At 39.9% G+C, this 16,667-nt stretch overlaps 1 protein-coding gene across 1 annotated transcript in view; it reads right to left on the bottom strand.

Moving 5' to 3' along the window:
- The window catches only part of jag1b (jagged canonical Notch ligand 1b), a 30,867-nt gene extending 14,436 nt beyond the window's left edge, over nucleotides 1-16,431 (bottom strand). Inside the window, exons 1-7 of the mRNA XM_055170075.2 lie at nucleotides 16,076-16,431; nucleotides 15,425-15,724; nucleotides 8,334-8,391; nucleotides 4,927-5,184; nucleotides 3,751-3,811; nucleotides 481-611; nucleotides 281-400 (exon numbers count right to left, since the gene is read on the bottom strand). Coding sequence (XP_055026050.2) covers nucleotides 281-400; nucleotides 481-611; nucleotides 3,751-3,811; nucleotides 4,927-5,184; nucleotides 8,334-8,391; nucleotides 15,425-15,724; nucleotides 16,076-16,147 — 1,000 coding nt within the window. The 5' untranslated portion in view covers nucleotides 16,148-16,431. The remainder of the gene's footprint in view (nucleotides 1-280; nucleotides 401-480; nucleotides 612-3,750; nucleotides 3,812-4,926; nucleotides 5,185-8,333; nucleotides 8,392-15,424; nucleotides 15,725-16,075) is intronic.
- Between the last annotated feature and the right edge of the window lie 236 nt (nucleotides 16,432-16,667).

Raw genomic sequence — 16,667 nt, 5'->3', positions numbered from 1 at the left:
GAAAGCAGCAGTATACAGATAAGTAAATTGTGTGAAAAATACCACGCTTTTTTACACGTGAAACATGAACACGTTATATTGCGCACTGTAAACACAATCAAAGCTTCAAAAACACAGAAAGAACGAGACCTTTAAACAATCTGCCAAATTCCGATAATGGGGTAAACACTAACATCTAAAACAAAACTAAATGCGATTGACTTTTTGTATCATTTAGACAGCTCTTGGCCGGAGCAACAGCACACTGGACCAAACTTATACTAAAGATAAAAAGACTCACCTCTTTCACAGTTGACTCCCGAGTATCCATCAGCACAAGAACACTGGTACTTGTCGGGTCCTGTATTACTGCAGGTTCCTCCGTTCAGACACGGCTGATGAGTGCCACAGTAGTTCAGATCTAAAGAGTAAGAACATTTTGCTTTAGTGTTAAATGTCAGGAAGCAAAACCAGTAAGGTAACAAATAAAGGTTCGCTTACCTTTGTCACAAAGTTGCCCACCCCAGTTAGTGTCACAAAGACACTGCCAGGGTTCACCGCAAGTCCCGTGAACACAGCCAGGGTGAGGGATGCACTTATCACAGAACTGACCCTGCCATCCAAACTGACACCTTTAAGAGATGCAAACACAAATTAAGAACTGGTCCCTAATACTAGAATGACTTTATGCACAGTGGTAGAGAGAAAATCCTGTATGTGTGCATTTTTTTGGTTTCATTGTTCCTGTAGCTCAACTGGTACAGCATTGCAGTGCAAAGGCCATGGGTTTGTTTTCCAGGGAGCACTCATACTAATAAAACATATAGCTTCAATAAACTTTGTATAAAAGTGTCTGCCAGTTGGATAAATATAATGTAAAAATCTTGAATTTATTTATTGCTTGTTGCAGGGCATTCTGGAATGTCTTTCTTCACAAAGGATGGACACAATACTACCTTAAAGGATTAGTCAATTTTCTTAAAAAAAGAAAAAAAAGAAAATCCAGATAATTTACTCACCACCATGTCATCCAAAATGTTGATGTCTTTCTTTGTTCGGTTGAGAAGATATTATGTTTTTTGATGAAAACATTCCAGGATTTTACTTATTTTAATGGACTTTAATGGACCCCACAACTTAACAATTTTAATGCAGTTTAAAATTGCAGTTTCAACGGACTCTAAACAATCCCAAACGAGACATAAGTGTCTTGTCTGGCGAAACGATTGTCATTTTTGTCAAGATAAATTAAAAATATGCACTTTTAAACCACACCTTATCGTCTTCCTCAGGTCCTGTGACACGCCAGCGCGACCTCACATAATTGCGTAATGACTTAAAAAGGTCATGTGTTAGTAACATGGTGTTACATATATGAAACACACATTTATGAACCATTTTAAACAATAAACTGACACAAAGACATTAATTAACGATTTTCTCCACACTTGTAAACACTGCGGCGTAGTTACGATACGTCATCCGTGACCTCTTGATGTGATGACGTATTACGTGAGGTCGCGCTGGCGCTACACAAGACCGGAGGAAGACGAGAAGTTGTGTTTTAAAAGTGCAGATTTTTATTTTTATTGCCAAAAATGATGGTTTCGCTAGATAAGACCCTTATGCCTCGTTTAGGATCGTTTAGAGTCCTTTGAAACTGCAATTTTAAACTGCATTAAAAGTGTTGGGGTCCATTAAAATAAGAAAAATCCTAAAATGTTTTCCTCAAAAAATATAATTTCTTCTCGACTGAACAAAGAAAGACATCAACATCTTGGATGACATGGTGGTGAGTAAATTATCTGGATAGGGTAGGCTACAATTCTGCAGATTTTGGATGTAGTGTTATGTTCTTCAAGAACAATTTGTTATAAATTTTTTTTAAAAGTACATTTCAAAACCATTTTTTAAAGGCGTTCACCAAAAGGTTACCCTTTTCCTAAACCGTAATAAACTCCCGCAACAGTACGTTGGGGAAACGAACTTCTCGTCTGATTATTTACTGGCGAGCCATGCAAACAACAAACACCAGCTGTATAACTCCTCTGGGTCTTTTAGAGAGACTAACATTAGGTTGTGGCAGGACACTCTGTCTCAATAAAAGCGGAGCGGCTTGGCTCCCTAACTCCTCGGACCGTCTGGGTGGGGAGGGGGTGTTTCCAGACCGTTTCATTGCCAATGTATTTACGGCGGGTTTTCGCTCCTGTTCCCATGTAGTGGTTCTCCACCCCAGGCATGAAAACAAGACCCGCAAGACCCGGCACTCAAGCCATAGAATATCTGGAAGCCTGTAATTAAATTCCTCCTCCAAAAATGCTCTTCCCTACATTTCTCTCTTAAGATGGCTGTAATTACCCAGCACTTCTCTGAGCCCGAGCGATAACCTGCGATAAACGGGGACTTAAGCGTTTAGCCGCAAGAAAACAGACCGGCCTCTGGGGGAAAAGAAAACAATTAGCCTGAGGTGGCAGTTCAGCTGTAAAAATAAACATAGTGGTTGAGCAAAGCTCTCTCTGCCATTAAAGGCAACTATTCTTAAATGTGCATAAAGATAAACCGTGATAAACCTTCAATGGATAGCATCTCCGGTCAACAACTCGCTTAGCTTGCATTGCTTCTGAGAATCGATGTTAAATGCTGAAGTTGTAAATTAAATATTAATAATAAAGTCTGAGAATCAACTTCACCCTGCAAACCTCGATAGTTTCAATTTAGCAGTTTCATCTCTTGTTTAGTTTCATTGCTTGTTTAAACAGTTGCACAATTGCATAGTTGTGTATTCTGGCAAGTGTTTAGTGAGAGATGAATAGGTAGTGGGATCTAACCATGCCAAATGTAACAAAGGGTTGAGGTTTTAGTATACATTGAACTCTGGATGCTTAATGCTGATCTTTCAGAGGCAGTACACATTTAAAGAACGAACAATAAAAGCAAAATTTAAAAACCAGCTGTTGACTATATGCAATAATGGACACCATCATGCAAATCTGTGCCAATATAAAAAAACGAAGGCACAGCCAGAAAAATCCTAATCCAAAGCTTGCCGCGACTTGCCCCTGCCGAAGTTTGTTACGCAACAAATTCAATGTTCAATAAGTCAATGCTCTCCTTAACACAAAAAGGGTACATGTGACTCATTCCCTTATGACAAAGCAAGGAAACGTGAAAGTCGCACTGAAGCATTTGTTCCCACGCCTTTCAATCTTACTCATTACAAATCCAAATTTTCCCTGCAAAATGTTCTAATAGGGCACACGCAGCCATGGCAGGATAAACCCTCAAAAATTGCTATACACAATAACAGACACACAGATACGCATCTCATTGTGTTCCCCTGTGGCTAAATTCATACATCATTAGTAAAACAAGCAGTGCATTTTAAGAGCCAATTAAAGGACAGAGTACAGAATATAGATAAAACCTCAACATCACACCAGACAAAATACCACATAAAATGGCTATAAATAGCTTTGCTCTACAGTTGTCTTTTCAACACGGCCTTACTGAGTCTAAATTTTATTAAAATACTTTAAGGTGGATGTCATTCATTTGACAGCATTCGGACAAGATTTACACATGAGCCATTCACATTGATCAGAGCCTCTAGTGTTGCACTGTTTAACAAAGCTTGACTTGAGGACTACATTAGGGAGAAAGGTTGAGGAGAAAATAGAGCCATTGGCATTCAGCTGCCATGAGATCACTAACAGAGACATACCTCGCATTACTTCAAAGAATAAATGATGCTATAACAATAAAAAAACTCACTTGCAGCCCCCTGGTTTCGTACAGGATCCGTGTTCTGCGCTGCAACCTTGTCTGCAGATAGCTGAAAGAAACATGAAATTAATGAAGTTGTGAATAAAATAAACAAGTGATACAGGATTAATGAGACTTAACACCAAAACCCATTATGAGAATTTGAAATCTATTTTAACTCATTGGAGTAACTTTAAACAATAATTTAAAGGAACAGTATGTAAGAACTTTATATCAATTAAACATAAAATGGCCCTGATGTGTCACTAAACGTTAAGAAAACATTTTCATGTCAAATACTTATATCACTGACAACAGTGGTCCGGCCAGGATATTGTCATTTAAAAAGTGGAGTTGCAGCCCTCAACTGATGTTTATGTTGTCATTTTGTGTATTGGCCACCAGTTGTGTGATTGCAGTACCAATTTTAGCCACAAGTTTTGTGATTGCAGTACCAGTTTTGACCACAATCCTACATACTGTTCCTTTAACTATTTGGGATCTTCTATGTTAAATAAAATGTATGCATGCATCATAGTGACTCATACAATACTGTAGCAAGTAATGAATCGAATAATGAATTATTTTTTTAAACTGTTAAGGAAAAACACACAAATAAATCAAATCTCCTTTTTGTGTAAATCAATCACTGTTTAAATGTATTTTGTAAATTGGAATGGCTTAACAATACTTAAATAATAATACTAAAGTGGTTTCCATAATAAAGACCCATTGGCCTCAAAATAACTCTTTAATTTTTAGTGGGGAATCTTTGAAACCTCTGTCCTGCACCCTGCTCTAATTTGAGGTCTGTCGTCAGGCTTCGAGCTCCGCGCCCTTAATTCACGGCTGTTGCCTTGTAAAACGGCAGCTTAAACCAACATCCACCCTAACTCTCTTCGCCACATTTATAAGTGAAGTAGCAATGTCTAATTTGTGAATGAATCATTGTTTTGAGAATGAATCAGTAAATCCTGTTTACAAAACCACCCTAAATGCACACAATGGCACACATTAAAGCTCAGAATATGAGACGCGCTATCATCACAATATGGTTTAAATTTGTTTGTGAATCACTTCATTTACAATGACAACTGTGAAAATGCTTCTATAAAATCAAGAATCAAGATTTAGTCAAACATCAAAAAACAACGCAGCTAACTACTGTACAAAGCACAAACTCACCAGTATTACAGTCAGCACCCGTCCATCCTTCCAAGCAGGTCTTGTTTCCGTTCATGTCGCAGGTGTAGTGTCCAAAAAACTCATCACGTGGCCGACAAAACTTGTTGCAGCCGAATCCATAGTAGTGTTCGTCGCAGGTGACCCGGATCTGGTAGTCAAACTGTGCGGCAGGGCCATTGTGGGTCAGCTTCTGCCATTGTCGATTAGGGTTGATCATGCCAGAATGGTATGCTTTCTCTATGAGCGGTCTAGATGAACCTGAAGAGGGTCACAGATAGAAAGAGCTTAACACCAGAACGCCACACATGTATAATAATGTTAATGTATTGGTAACAAACTGGGCTATAATCCTATTGGCAGCCCATACTATTGACATCACTTACTACAGGGTTCCCACACCTTAGTTAACTTCAAATTCAAGGACTTTCCAGGTGCAAATCCCCCTCAAATGCAAGGACTAAATGAGGGGACACATTTCAAATGAGAGCAAGGTTACATCATGTTACCTTTTAAGATACATACAGTTCCCTTTTGAGGGAACTTGCGCTGCGTCAATGCGGTGACACTTTGGGGACGCCTCCAGGGGTGTGTGTGTCTGAATGTGTATATCAAATTCAACCAATGATGAGGCTTAACGACAAAGACAGGGTGATGCAGGAGCCAGGAAGTATATAGCTATCTGAAATATTGCCAAAGATGCAGCGTCTCGTTCCCTTCTCAGGGAACAACAGTTACATACGTAACCCAAAACGTTTTCATTTGTCATACACAACTATGCAAAAAAGGATTTTGGTATGAATCAACATTCGCATACGGAAGATATAAGCATTTAAAGTGAACAGTTTAGCATGTGTGCTTAAAAAGTCTAGAATTTTTATGATATTATCCTACACTACACAGGGAATAATATGGATTTTTTCCAGAAAAAAATCTTGTATAAAATAGATTTAAGCACATTCAATGACCTGTATCTATGCATGTATATTTTCAAAAGCTTCCTAGGGCCTTAAATTTTTCCCCCAGATTCACAAACTTTCAAGGATTTCAAGGACCCGTGGGAACCCTGTTACTAACAAAAAACTGTTTTGCCCTTTCAATCTCTTTCTCCTCCTCTGTTATTTTTTGAATCCTTTCAGTCTTGAGAGAGGCACTCAACATGCCAAAGGGAGGATTAGAGGAATGAAATAAAGCATTTGAAAGACTGTAATGAGACTTTAATTAAAAACAATGAATGCAAATAGTAACCCAACAAGTAAAATGAAGTAAACAGGTCAGGGTGTGTGAAGAGAATGCAGTGTTGCGTATATCTACCCCTATTAACACAGTCATACACATTGCCACCCAGAATTCACATGTGGACTGGGCCATAGGAGTCTACTTTACAGTTTATTTTGGGGTAGATATATTCAAACTGCTTTAAATGTTTTGTGATTATGAAATGCAGAATGAGAAAAACAGACCAGGATACGTCACAAACAAGTCTTAACACAGAACGACATTATTATGGGGCGTTTGCTAGGCACAACACAAAGTGGAGGTTTTGTTGTTTGCGCTTGCCATGCAACTTTGCGGTAATACATTATTATAACAAACTCGATGTTACACCAATTTCAAAGTGACGCATCAAAAAGGAATTCAAATTCAGAGCCATTCGTTTTATTATTGTTATTTTGATTATTTTGTTCAGATCAATATATTGTACATCTGTAGGCATAACATAATGTGAGATTTATTCATTTATTATAAAAAATGATTCCAAAAATAATATTTCAATTGTATTATCAAAACTATGCATGCCTAATAAAAAAATTCAACAACAACAAAATCATTTTCATAACAATTTTGTGACATATACCGTTACTGTGATTACAACGCACTTCCCAAACAATTACTAATACTGCGCCCATCCCTACAACATAACCTGAGGTAAGCAGACAGCTCACCTCTTACTCAATTTTATTCCTGGATCTTTATAAAAAAATGAGATTACAAAATGTACACCCCGCCTTTTCTCATAGACACACTTTAATGTTTTTTACTTATCTCTTAGACTGTTTCTAGCAGGACAGATTCTCAGCAAACAGATGTAATACATAAAAATAGCAAGATTTATTTACGCCTGTCATAAGAAGAAAATAGGTACAGTGAGAAGAGGCAATATTATGAAAGCCAGGAGGGCCTATAGTTCATGGGATTCAGGAATGCCGAGGGCTGTTGTGGCATTTCGCTCGCACCCTGAACCCTCAGCCTGGGCCAAGTGTCACCTCTTTATTACCTGCAGCCTGATCCACTTCACTGTTGGGTGAGGAAGTCACGTTAAACTGACAAAAGCTCTCGGGACAAACGCTAAGCACTGCGGAGTTAGCGTGTACAGCTAACGAAAAATAAAAACAAACGACCGCTTTATTCTGCTCCGAGGAGAGCCAAATCATGCGTCTGCCAATTTATGAAAGTCACAAAACAATATTTAAACAGATCAAGTTTTACACGATTCTAAAGAGCTTTGAAAGTAGAGTTTGGCTTAAATCCACATGCGATAACCAAAATGTTATTTTACAATATTTATAAAAACTAAATATTGTTTCAATGTCTTCTAAAAGCACAAATGTAGGCGAGCATGAATTGGCTGCACATTTGGGGATTTCCAGATTTTAATGGTTGAATCAAAGGTTTAAGCACAAAAAAATCTAAATAAAAACTAACCTAAAAGGTTTACGGGCATGTTCTGAGAAATACGTAAAACACAAACAATTTAAAGTCTGACATCACTAGTTTAGGGTTCAGTGAACGCAATATACTTGCAATTTAAAAGAAAAACACACAAAAAACAACAACTCATAGCATAATGGACAACACTGAATATAATTTTTCCTGCCAACTCAAACTTAAAATCATAACTCCAAGCTGCATGTCACTAAACTGAAGCAAAACAACTCAGAAAGGGAATTTAAATGAACTAATCCAGACTCAATATAACGTCTAAATGGGATTGTTTCAGGCGTGTTAAGCCCTGTTGATGTGCACAAAGAGAGAGGTTATACCAAACATAACCTTGTGCTTGAGCTCTGCACCGTGACAGAGAGGCCGTGAGACCTTGACTGCCAACACCTGCCATTAGTCATCAGGTATTCGGAAACATTTTCATAAGCATGACCCTCCTTCCCCCATAACACAGTGTTTCTGTAGCCCCTTACACACACGCACACATCCTAGTTTCTCTTCCCTGTTCTGTTATACACACCTGTCAGCACATTTGGTTTAAAGTCTAGCATGCAATAAGCGGAAAGGGGTACAAAAAACAAACTTTAATTCCTTTCATTTGCCGAAGGTTAAACAAAAGAGGCAGAGAGAGAGAGAGAGAGCAAACAACATTACCAAATACTGAGCAGAAGAGTTGTAATACTCACTTTCACTGGCGGTCTCATTATCGAAGTCCAAGGCCTCCACTATCAACGTGTAGGACCTCTGTAAGAGAACAACACACTTGCAGTCAGCACTGAAACCAAAACAGTGAAACATCAAAGATCATTTTAGATCAGCGGAGCTTTAGTCCAGGACCTTGCCTTGTAAACATCAATGACGAAATCTGACCATGGGGACATGCTGAGAGATGAACCATAAAAGAACCAAATGAATAGTAGAACCATGACCTTTTCTGGTAGTGTTCAAAATTTTTGGCCAGATATTAAAATTCTTGCATCACTGCTGTCCTGTTTTAATCACCCTCATTTGTGAGGATTAAAAACGCACTGATTTTTATTAAATTGCACACATGAAATGTTCATTATATAAACAGCCATACAGTAGCTTTGTAAACAAGGAAGGATCTAACCGCACAAACCGCAAAAATCTTACCTTTTATATAATATATCCTCTATTCATGAATATCAGTCATGTGACCTTTTACGTCATTCCAGTTGCCTGCCGCCATCTTGAGTACCTACTGAGTATCAGTAGGCTACTGACAAGCATTGGCTAGCTTGCTACGATTTACGGGTTTCTTATCTTTTACTGATTTTAACGGATAAGGGAAATGGCAACATTTCGCACCTTGACTGTCATGAAAATCTTGGTTAGGGTGTGATGCCTACTCGATCCCTGATGCGTTCTTCCAGCCGCTGTCTGCTGCTACCGAACGACCACTATTTTTACAATACTAAGGCGGCACGACACAACATGAAACTTTGCTTGAAGTATCACCTGTGTCTCTACACATGAACGCGAGCATTGAAGACATTGTTTGTGTACATAGAGTTTACTAAAAAGAAAGGTTTTGAACAACTGACTTTGGCTGTTATGGCATCCACTCGCCATCTTTGCCAGACACAAAGAATCAATTTCCGAATGCGAATGAATGAATCTCATATGAGGCTCCTTTTTCAACTAGAAGGTAAATATTGTTTTTCACTTGCGACAAAACAACGAATTATCCGTGCATTTATACGGAACTACGCTTTAGGAGCTATCCATCTTTACTCTCCTCCCTCCTTAAGCCACATTCGGAGATCGATACATCTTGACTGGCAAGATGGCGGCTAGCGGACGCCAAAACAACCAAAGTCAGTTGTTCTTCTTTTTTAGTAAACTCTGTGTACACAAACAATGTTCTCAATGCTCGAGTTTACGTGTAGAGACACAGGTGATACTTCGAGCAAAGTATCATGTTGTGTCGATCCTTCTTAGTGTTGTAAAAATAGCAAATTCTTTTGCGCCCACTTCAGGTACTCAAAATGGCGGAAGACAAGTGAGTGATGTCAGCTGATATTCATGACTAGAGTTAGCTATGTCAGGCTTTTTTCCCCTCCTAGGACTTTTCGCCTACAGGGTTTTTCCTCCTAGGATGTTTTTTCAACCCCTGGGTAGTCTGCTGACATTGGCTTAACTTAGCACCCTGTTACATAGGTTACATTTTTACTACGCTCGCTAGTATGGTTAATCTTAACCGCTGTACTCTGCTGTTTATGTTTTTATGATTTTTCTGTGTTTTTTCCTGCATTTATTAGTGTAAATGATTTGAAACCATTAAACAATTGTGAAAAGCGCAATATAAATAAAACTGTATTGATGCTGTTATTCAGCCAATCAGAGGTGCCTTTAAGGGGCTTTCTGCCTGTCAGTCATTACTGGCATATCTTTGGAGGGTGCTTTCGGAATGATGGATTAGATAAAATCTGGCAACACGCCTGTAAATACCATCTCATATTCATTGAACATTTTACATTTATCAACTTAATAATTATAAACGAATCAATTTATATTGATCAGTAAAAGCTGCTTTTCCCTTTTAAAAGTTTGAAGAGAATAATCTCTTTGTTGTTTCAGATCATTGACATTGGGGTGTTTGTTTCACTGCAGGTGGTTTCTCTGCATTCAGAAATTATTAACCTAAACAATTAAGGCGTTAAAAAAGCCCTCAGGTTTTATAAATATGTGTTTATTATTATCAGCTTGAGCTAAAATGACTGGCTCTTTCCTATTGCATCTTTCCTTTCCTAAACGCAGCTGTGTTTACTTACAAAAACCACTTTTTACCATTCAAGTGAGTTATCAGTCACATGACATTTAGGGCTTATACGATTGGCTCGGATAACATGTACATGAATAGCTCGGTCCAGACAACTTGCTCTATAGTTCCACCCACATGTCAAAAACATAAAAGTAGCACCATGATACAATTGGTTTCCAACTTTACAATAGATGACTTTAATAAAACTGCATTCCTAAAATTTTAAAACAAGCATCGAACTGTCTGAAACATCTGACAAAAAGAGTCAGAATGAGAATGAGCAGATTGAAAGTAGACATTTCTTTGTAGAACCCACAAAATTCCCCTTTCTCTTCTCACTTTCACGTCCTTTGTGTGCTACGTTTTGTTCCTCTTTTTCCCCACGGAGAGGAATGTGGAGTTGAGGATCTGAGGGAGCTGCAGGGGGTGGGCTGCTTTTAGCATGACTCCAATGCAGGCCGAGATCTCTGGAGGGCTTGGCTACATTTCAGCACTTCTGAAACGCTTTGTCTGACTTAAGGTCATGATGGCTCTCACCGATATCAGGTGACAAGAGCCACAGAGAGAGAGACAGAGAGCCTGGGAGTATAAAATGATTGTCCATATCTAGGTATTAAAGTATTATTGTTAAAAAAAAATGCCGATGTAATAGAGTATATGAGAGAAAACGTGTGTCAGAGTCATAATCCACCGTGCCAGATCTCTTACCGCACCTACTTGTCAAATTCACACACTCGTACTCTTGACAGGGCACCACGAAATTTCCAAACTTCTCACTGTACGTTTGGACTTTGAGAAGCCAGACCATTCAAGCAAACCAGTGCTCAGCACCTCACACTGTACAAAGGGCTAAAATTAGTCCTGGCTCATTTGGATCTCAATGACCTGAAGAATATCCATACACCCGCTTCAACGAACAAAAGTACCGCCTCGGGCGGGATAAAGGTCACTTGCGCGGCAAGATCCAAGTTTGTTGTGTTTACATTATGAGCCATATCAATTATTTGATGAGAGTTATGTCACCTGTGTCGACAGACCGTATGTCCTTCCTCTCCTTGTTCACACTCGAACGCATGGCAAACACAAACAGGCACACACTGCAAAATCACAGCCCTTATTTAAAGTGACAATCACATCTTACTAATTTATGTATAGTAAACATACGATTGATTTTAACTGGCCCAGACTTCCGCAGATTGGATTTGAGCGTGACGCTGCTGAAGACATGTCTGGACATGAGCTTACACAATCTCCCCTCAGAGCGGGGAACATTACGCCACCTAAAACAAAAAATGATGGACCACCTTAGCAAACTATACGATTAGAGCCTGGTTGAGTGGTTCTTTGCGATGCTTTACCTGTCATTATGTGTCATTACATAGTTTTCTGGCTTAAAAGGGTTGAATTTCATCTCTAGCTCTTTTGAAGAGCAACAAAGATTGAAGAGACAATGACATTTACATATCTGGTAGATGCTTTTATCCAAAGCATTTCATTAGGCCTGCACGCGATTGTCATGCGCATCTCGTCAGTAAAGCTGGTTCCTTGATTAGTCGCGTGCGATTTATCGTGCAGCCCCACATTTCATCAGTATTTGTTTTGCATGGGATCAAACCCGTGACCTTTTGTTGCTAGCATAATGCTCCACCAGTTCAGTTTCATACCCAGGTACGTTAGAGATTTTAAAGCAGGGGCCGCAAGCCTGGTCATTCTATCTCACACCATAACTCACAGTCTGGTTATCAGCTCTGAATGCCTGTCGCTGCCAGGTTCACTTTTCCCATGTTTGTTACCGACCTCTGCATCTTCATTGGACTCCTACTATGAACCCCCCCAATCTGACCAGCCTCAGTGCCTAAATCTTCTCTTCCTTATCGGTTTTAGCCTACAAGTGTGACAGTCACAGTATAAGGCACGTTTATGCAATTGGCAGACGGTTTTGTCCACAGTGGCTTACCGTGCATTTAAGCTATAATGTGTTCCACAGGAACGAACCCATGACTAATCGAGCAACAGGAACAACATAGACAACGCTGTTGTTCATTTGTTGCTTAGATGCAGGTTCTTCAGGCCTCTGTTGTCAAACAAGGTTGGTGGTCTACAGATTACAGCTTGTGCTTTGCAAAGCAACACCTTAAATTGCATGTTCTTTGCCTTTAATCACACTTGGTTTGGGAATTTGTCAAGTTGTGACATCAAAACAAGTGTTAAGGAGAGAATGGTTGATACGGAGAGTAGATGACGTCTCTGGGTGCACTGTGCCCGATTCAGGTAAATCCAACTGGTTTACATTAGAAGATCAGAAAAAAGCAAATTACGATACAGACACTCTTTTATAGCCATACTAAAGTACTATTTTGGGTGCAGAAAAAACCAAAAGGAAGGTCTTTTTTGTGGGAGATTGTAATCAGGAGTGGTGGCCGGAGATAAGGGGGGCTTTCAGGGAAAGCTTTCGACAATCTTTTCGGTGCTCTCTCTGGCGTGGAAAATGAGACAGGCTTCCCTGATAACAGGTCTGTCACTCAACTGTGCACACAAGCGCTACTGGCTGCCATCTAATCTTCTGTCACTCACAACAGTGATCGCGAACAGGAGCTGAGTAGAGGGGCGGATCAAACGAAACGTCGGCTGTCAGATGTGTGCGTCCCCATCGATTCAACGCTAGATATCTTAAAACCACAAAAACACAAAGCGTTCCCTGGTAACATTTCGTCTGTTCCAAGAAAGCTGTGTTTGAGATAATAATTAAGTATAGCTATCCTGTGCCATGCACGTTAAAAATGTTTGAAGACGTAACCATAATACTACACAACTTTACAGTCAATAAAAGTCGGGAGAAATGGGCAAGCAATGCATTTCCCCATTCTATGGCTTGACTAATTTGCACATATGTGCCACATCAGAAAGGACCAACATGTGGTTTGCTGCCAGCAGCTCTTTCCCTCAAGGCTTATACATGTAGATGGTTCACCTGCTTTTTTTATTCCCACACTGTCCCTTGCTACGGTTTACCACAGTCCACTGTGCTTTCCCACAGCACAGGATAGAATAGAGAAAGCACGCTCAGCAAAGCTGTTTCTTTTCTTTAAAAGCTGGTTAACCTCAGCATTTGGATTGCTTTTGTATTTACTTTACATGGGACATGTATTAAATATGCACATAAATACTAGTTTTGGGAAAGGGAATGGGTTCACAGACAATTTAACAGATTGGAAGACGGGACAGGAAAAATGAAATTATCCAATTTGCTGGTGAACCAGCGTTTTGGCTCATACAGTGCAGACAGGCCCCAGGTGCATTCAGGGCCACGGGGCCAGAGAGCACCACTGTAATCTGCTGAAACGACCAGTATGAGAAGTAAGGTCAGGGCTGGGTTTGTCTACGAGCCGATCTCATCACTGTTGGGTTGAACGCAGCTTCCTGTTGCCATTATGCACAGTAATCCTCACTGTAGCCAGCTTGGTCTGGCCATTGTCCCCTCCTGTTTCGCGTTCACAGGAGCGTTCTTTCTGGGTGGGCCATGCCCCAAACTCTTTCTCTCTCTCTCTATTACTGTCTGTCCCCCTCAAAGCCAAACCAAAAGCAGAGGCCACTCAATTGCAATCAAATGTGCAAAATAAATCGGCGAAACAAAAGTAATGTGATGAAATGCTGCACCCAAAAGCTTCATTAACTTCGGTAATTACTGAGGGTTGCAAAAAGGTGCAATACCTGCTCTCCAGTCAGCCTTGACTGACACAAAGCCTAGACTTTAACCCTCCCCAGCAGCCAACTGAAAAAATAATTATGGGATAAAATCTTGGCAAACTTTTTGCTGCGTTAAGTGTGCCAACATTATTTTCTAATCATAATTTAAAGAATTACAGAAGAAGCCGTTTGCCATGTTTTGGTGGCAGCCATCTCACTGATTATTTTTCTGTGTATACCATGCCATTTGTTTTCTTTTGTCAAGTGATCAGTGCTTTGGATTCCACATCCCAAAAATATCCAAGGTGTTACATGATCAACACCTGACCACCGGTCGACTAGTTCAGGTTTTGGATAGGTAGACAGTAGCCTACACCAGGGCAATGGGTTCAAACAGGGACACATGTCTCTATTGTCAGGCAGTTCGTCCTTTGATTTGGTCTCATTTTGACCCGGCTGAGATTTATACCCATTATGACATCATCAGGCAAGCAGGTGCACAGGCACGCGCACTGGCAGAAGGCGCCAAAGGAAAGTTCAACGTCCCCAAAGCCAATAATACCGAGAAATAACACGTCCGAGGCTAATTTACTTGCAGGCCAACTTAAAAACTATATTTTGTTACTCAATACCAAATATCTCCATCTTTTTAAATGTTTGCTTAACAGTATTTATATGTTGATAAAGACGTGCCCCAAATCCTGACAGACATCAAAATACAGTTATTACACTGTTGTATATTCTAACTCACACGTTTATTCCAAATCACATTTTCACCTCAGTTTAGTAAAAAACTCCTAAACACACTTGCAATTCAAGAGATTACGGTAACTCATAAATTATTTACAGCTGCAAGACAAACATTAGCAAATCTTTACTCTCCACAACACTTCAGCTGCACGTGACTCGCGTCAAGGTAAACTTTTCAAATTGATATCTAGAGCGACACACATGAAAGGCACTGATTATTTGACGCAATTATTTGCCAAGTTAAAATTAGCTGTTTAGGAGCAGCTGAAACGACCACCACGAGAAGTGAATTAACTGAGGCAACAAGCAAATCAAGACAAACCACAGCATTTCAAACCCCACGGACCACAAACGCGCACAAACAAACTACACACGCGCGTATTTCTTGTTTCACTATGACACAAGATACTCAGCGTGGTATAATATTGATGCAAAACCAGAAATAAACAGGTAAGCGATAACACACGTGGAGTGCAGCAAAACGCAGCGACAAAGTATCACCACCGTTGCGTCATCATCTCACATTAAATACGCCAGAAGAACATATCCACTCACCAGCCAAACGAAGCTGAAGGGTAAAACAATCCGTGACTTTTCACTCCGCATGTTCTTGGTCGAAAATGTATTCCCACCGAGAACTGGCGTATATCCAGTTCCGAAGCTGCAAGGCCCATCCGCGGAAACGCGCGATTGATATTCCTTCAGACAAACTTTAAAATAAGTATCACATTCGTCCCGCGGGCATCTGCGGTCCGCCGGGTTCGCGCTGTCGCAGCAATCGCCGCTCTGCAGCACTCCGTTCGCGTTCTTCATCGATAAGATTTCCAGCTCGAAGTGTCCCGCTGCGTCAGACACCTTCGTTGAGAGAAACAAATGTTTAAATGTGCATAAAACGGTAAAATCTTAAATCTGTTTCACTTTGTGCAATATAGAAGCTGTCGCGAACTATCTGACAAAATGTCAATGTCCAAATCAGCTAGACTGAACTTTTATGCTGCTCTAGATCCACGAGCTTGATATTAGTCTGCCAAATAAACAATCAGATTATAACCACTACTGTTGACTTAAACCATGGATACAAAATGTCAGTTGCAGGTACAGTAAACTGTTTAAATAAATAAAAATCCATTCATTTTAAATGTTTAGCCTACTTATAGTTTAAACCAAAATATAAAATGTTTTTGTAATTATTAAAAATCGACTCACCTTCGTTGGCAAACATAACAAAAAGGCATGAAGGTAAAAGGCAGAAAATACCGAAGTCCGTCGCACAATCATGCCTTCTTGCTGGTGTTGCTTTGAAACTCTAAAAGTTCTAGCCGACTTACGGCTCTAATGTATTCCCGATTTAACATGCACGGGTGAAGAACAACTAAATTTCGTTTCAGGAAACTATTTTCCAATGTCTAGGAAACTGCCTCCTATTGTCCCAGCGTATGTTAAATAAAATGTTATTATGCTTTTCTCCCTTCTCTCTTTCTCAGCGGCGGGTATATATTACACAGAAGCCATGAGAGCGTTTGTCCGCGACTGACTGCCTGCGCATTCAATACACCAAGTTCAGTTAATGGGGGTGGCGATCGCATGCGTAATTTTAATATTCAGAAGTTAGAGAGGTTTGGCTTGTATGGGATGCCCCGCCCACGTGCCCCAGTCCCACAACATGACGGTTTTAGCTGGAGCTTACAGGACAATAACCACATGTTCCTATTGCATGAATGAAAGCATTTTGTTTTGAATGACAGATACTGTATCTCTCAGTAACTTTTTAGGTAAAAGGAATAATCTATCCATCATC

Source organism: Misgurnus anguillicaudatus, chromosome 11, assembly GCF_027580225.2.
Source record: "Misgurnus anguillicaudatus chromosome 11, ASM2758022v2, whole genome shotgun sequence".
Classification (NCBI taxonomy): domain Eukaryota; kingdom Metazoa; phylum Chordata; class Actinopteri; order Cypriniformes; family Cobitidae; genus Misgurnus; species Misgurnus anguillicaudatus.
This window is presented reverse-complemented; position numbering and strand designations above follow the sequence as displayed.